The sequence below is a fragment of the Sphaeroforma arctica genome, assembly GCF_001186125.1.
Source record: "Sphaeroforma arctica JP610 unplaced genomic scaffold supercont1.12, whole genome shotgun sequence".
Classification (NCBI taxonomy): Eukaryota; class Ichthyosporea; order Ichthyophonida; genus Sphaeroforma; species Sphaeroforma arctica.
This window is the reverse complement of record NW_014040546.1, coordinates 195,689-199,676: the sequence shown is the minus strand read 5'-3', so window position 1 is coordinate 199,676 and position 3,988 is coordinate 195,689. Positions and strand designations below refer to the sequence as shown.

At 46.6% G+C, this 3,988-nt stretch overlaps 1 protein-coding gene across 1 annotated transcript in view; it reads right to left on the bottom strand.

Annotated features, from left to right (window-relative positions):
- The window catches only part of SARC_00417 (hypothetical protein), a gene marked incomplete at both ends in the record, with an annotated part of 32,427 nt that overhangs the window by 8,642 nt on the left and 19,797 nt on the right, over positions 1–3,988 (bottom strand). The window contains 5 exons of the mRNA XM_014305910.1: positions 268–527; positions 1,152–1,353; positions 1,882–2,069; positions 2,640–2,890; positions 3,405–3,506. Of these exons, the coding sequence (XP_014161385.1) occupies positions 268–527; positions 1,152–1,353; positions 1,882–2,069; positions 2,640–2,890; positions 3,405–3,506 (1,003 nt within the window). The remainder of the gene's footprint in view (positions 1–267; positions 528–1,151; positions 1,354–1,881; positions 2,070–2,639; positions 2,891–3,404; positions 3,507–3,988) is intronic.

Genomic DNA, 3,988 nt, shown 5'->3' with positions numbered 1-3,988 from the left:
CGTTCATTCAACCTCTTCGCATCTCATTCTTTCTACAAGGGAATCGTGTTCCGTCCTGCTGAGTGGCAATGGTTTGTACTATTTGGTTCGTAGAGGTGCATTGGGTACTATAATTCCTTGGTATGGTATGTGTGCTTCAGGGATGGCTGAGAGTCTTCCTACTTTTACTCCAGCTATGCATGCTTGGTATATCGGGTGACCAATGATTGGGCTCAGTGCGTGACCCTCCTAAAACCCTAAACCCTTCTCTGTGCACTGTGCACATACCCTTTTTTGCCATCCGATGAGTCTTGGCGCTGAGCATCGCCTGCACTATACGCACTTTGTTGGCACGCACCGCGTAGCCAATGGGAGACAGGCTTTGGTCGTCCTTTGCTGCGTTTTGATTGGGTGTGTGGGTGATCATTGGGTTGGCGCCATAGGCCAGCAGGCATTGGCTCATAGTCCAGTCGCTATTTATAGAACCAATGGCAACGGAGTGCAGAAGGGCCGTCCGCCCGTGACTGTCTTGTGCGTCGATATCGAATCTGCAGTTGACAGTACACAGAGAGTTGCGAGTTGAGTTTGATAGTTTATAGACAGTCGGTGCTATTTGGCGTAGAGTGAAGGGGACAACCAGGCTGTGTCCAGACGGATTACGTTTACGCTTTGAGTTGGTTGGGTTATATTTTATCGGTGCAATACAGCGTATAGTAAACGTAATAATACACATACAAGGAAGCTGTGTTTAGACCTGTTGTGGCTTGGCTGGTCAGACATACAAGTGGAGGGCAAACACGGTCCGTTTCATGGTACGACCTAGTTGATATTATGGGACTAGAGGGCTGTAAGACTGACATATTTGTATGTGTGACTACGCGACAAGCAACTCAACCATACCCCAGGCAGAAACAGTCTAACTTGGCCTCAAGAATTGAATAGAGGACGAATGTTAACTAAAAATAGTATTCCAAATAAAATCACTCCTAACCATACAATAAAAACCCACGTATATACACTTATCACTTCTTATCATACTCGCCCACATGGATACACCTATTTCTCCTTAATATACACACCCAGATAAGTACACCTAACTCTTATTAATATACACACCCACATAATTGTCCCTTTCTCTGCCAGTCCCAAGTGTTCACTCCAGCCCTTCATACCTATTCCACTGCAACAGGGTGTCCAGCACCTGCACATTTCGGGACAGGACCGCGTGGTGCAGCGCCGTATAGCCCTGCGAGTCAGTCAGTGCGCAGTGGGTGGGCTGTGCATGGGCCATGACCACATTCACCAGACCCACATCACCCAACCGCACAGCCTCAATCAAACACGTGGACTCAGCCGTGGGGGTGTCTGTGGGGTCTGCGAGAGAAAGAGAGAGAGAGAGAGATGGGCTTAGCGTTCTAGGTTTTAGGGTTTAGGGTTTGTATACCTACACACGTGAATTTCTTCTTTGGTGTATGTCACCAGCACCCGTCGCCGCGTGATACTGACACGGTCTGGATGGAAACCCTTTCGTCCATTAGTCACTGCGCCACAGCACTGTGTTCGAGTGCCATCAGCCTACAGCGGACTAGCACTCTCAGGCATCACTAACCTACCAACCCATACATATCACACACCACACACAACACACACCACACGCCACACACAACATACACACAACACACCCCAAAGAACAGACACACAACACACAACAAACACCCCACACCACCCAATATACACACTCCACACAACACACAACAGCCCATACACCCACCATTGCCATGCATGCTCATCTGTCCCATAATACACGAAACACACACTTCACAACACACAACATACACACAACACACCCCACATAACAGCCCAAACACCACCCATCGCCATGCATGCTCATCTGTTCCATACCCGCATCTCCAGGGGGCGTGTCACCTGCATTGGCTGTGGTGGCCTTCTCCTGCGTCAGGCGTTGCACCACATCAGTGCGTTCGTGTGTGGTCTGTGCACATCGAGTGGTGAATTGATAGCCTTCGGTAAAGCGCTCGTGTACACTCAACTGTTCTTCGTGCACACGCGCAGCATTGACTAATGGAGTGCTGTGGATGGGGGCAGATGGGACGGCAGAGACGTGTGTGGGGTGAGTTAGTACATCAGGAGTGCATGGATGGTTTAGCCTTGCTTGAAGAATACGTCTATCAGATGGGACGGCAGAGACGTGTGTGGGGTGAGTTAGTACATCAGGTGTGCATGGTTGGTTCAGCCTTGCTTGAAGAATACGCCTATCAGATGGGACGGCAAACACGTGTGTGGGGTGAGTTAGTACATCAGGTGTGTATGGATGGTTTAGCCTTGCTTGAAAGATTCGCCTGCAATGGGCCTATTGTACTCGTCTTCGTGGACGTGTTCTCTAAAGCCTTCTGAGAAGGGCGGCACATCCTACTACACCCAACACACCCAACATGGTGCAACGAAATATGTACTACTCTACCCTACACACAAGTACATACACACACGTCTCTCAAAAATGCTTGCCACTCACGCATCTTATTAATATCTACCCCTCGAACACCCCCCGCCCCCCAAACCATACCTCGTAATAGTAATAGTACTATTGATACCAACCCATACCTCACAATAGTAATAGTACTGTTGATACCAACCCATACCTCACCATGGACGCCCCCTGGGCAGAGTGTGTCAGCAAACACGCGGCTATGTGCACTGACGGGTTGTTGCCTGTCAACATCTGTGACAGCGCAGTGCCCCCAGTCGTGTCTGTCGCATCCGCATTGACCTTGTACTTCTCGACCAATAGGATAACGAGATCTACGTGCCCATATAAGGCAGCCACGTGGAGCGCGGTGCGGCGGCGGTGGTCCGTAGCGGAGGCGTCGATCGTGCCTTTGGCCAACAACGCCTGTGAGAGTGAAATGGGTCGTATGAGTCATACGACAATACGATAATGGGACAATCGGACATTCTAGGGGCTGTGTGAAACAGGGTGTAAGGTGTAGGGTTTAGGGTTGTGACCGCACAGGTGAGGCTCATCGAGCCCATCACATGGGGCGTGTAATATTCGATACACCAGGATGTATCTCAGGAGTAGGACAATATCTGGCAACTCGTGTCATATGGTATCTATTGTTGTGATGGTAGTGGCACATCTACTTACAGATACGAAATACTACACCGGAAAATACATACCTATGCACACGACTACACACGCCCAACCCACAGACCGCACAAGCAGCATCAATGCACCAGTACAGTACACATACTATGTACATAAGCAAATGCAAAGATTATATATATATATATAAATACACAAACACACATATATATATATATGTACATCCATCCACCCACCCACCCACCCACATATATATATATATATATATATATATATGTATATTGGTGTATTCTTCACATACCTGTGCAATGGTAGTGGCGAAGCCAGGAGAGTGTGTGAAGCTACTCGCGGCACACAGACGGTGTAGTAATGTCATACCTTCTGCATCACGCTCAGCCAACTCCTGTGTTAAATGACGACATTTGGAGATACGTTGGAGAGAAATGTGTATAGTGAGCTCACCCGAGAATTAGAGGACACAGAGTTGGCTATTGCAAATAGTACACACATATATACCTACGTTATTTTTACACGCATTTACCTACGATACTATTACACACTTAGTACATACACATATACCTACGTTACTATTCGACACTTAGTACACATTATATATACGTTATTTAACATTTAGTACACACACATATACCTACGATACTATTACACACTTAGTACATACACATATACCTACGATACTATTCCACACTTAGTATATATATATATATACGTTATTAAACACTTAGTACACACACATATACCTACGATACTATTACACACTTAGTACATACACATATACCTACGTTACTATTCCACACTTAGTATATATATATATATATGATATTAAACACTTAGTACACACACATATACCTACGTTATTAAACACTT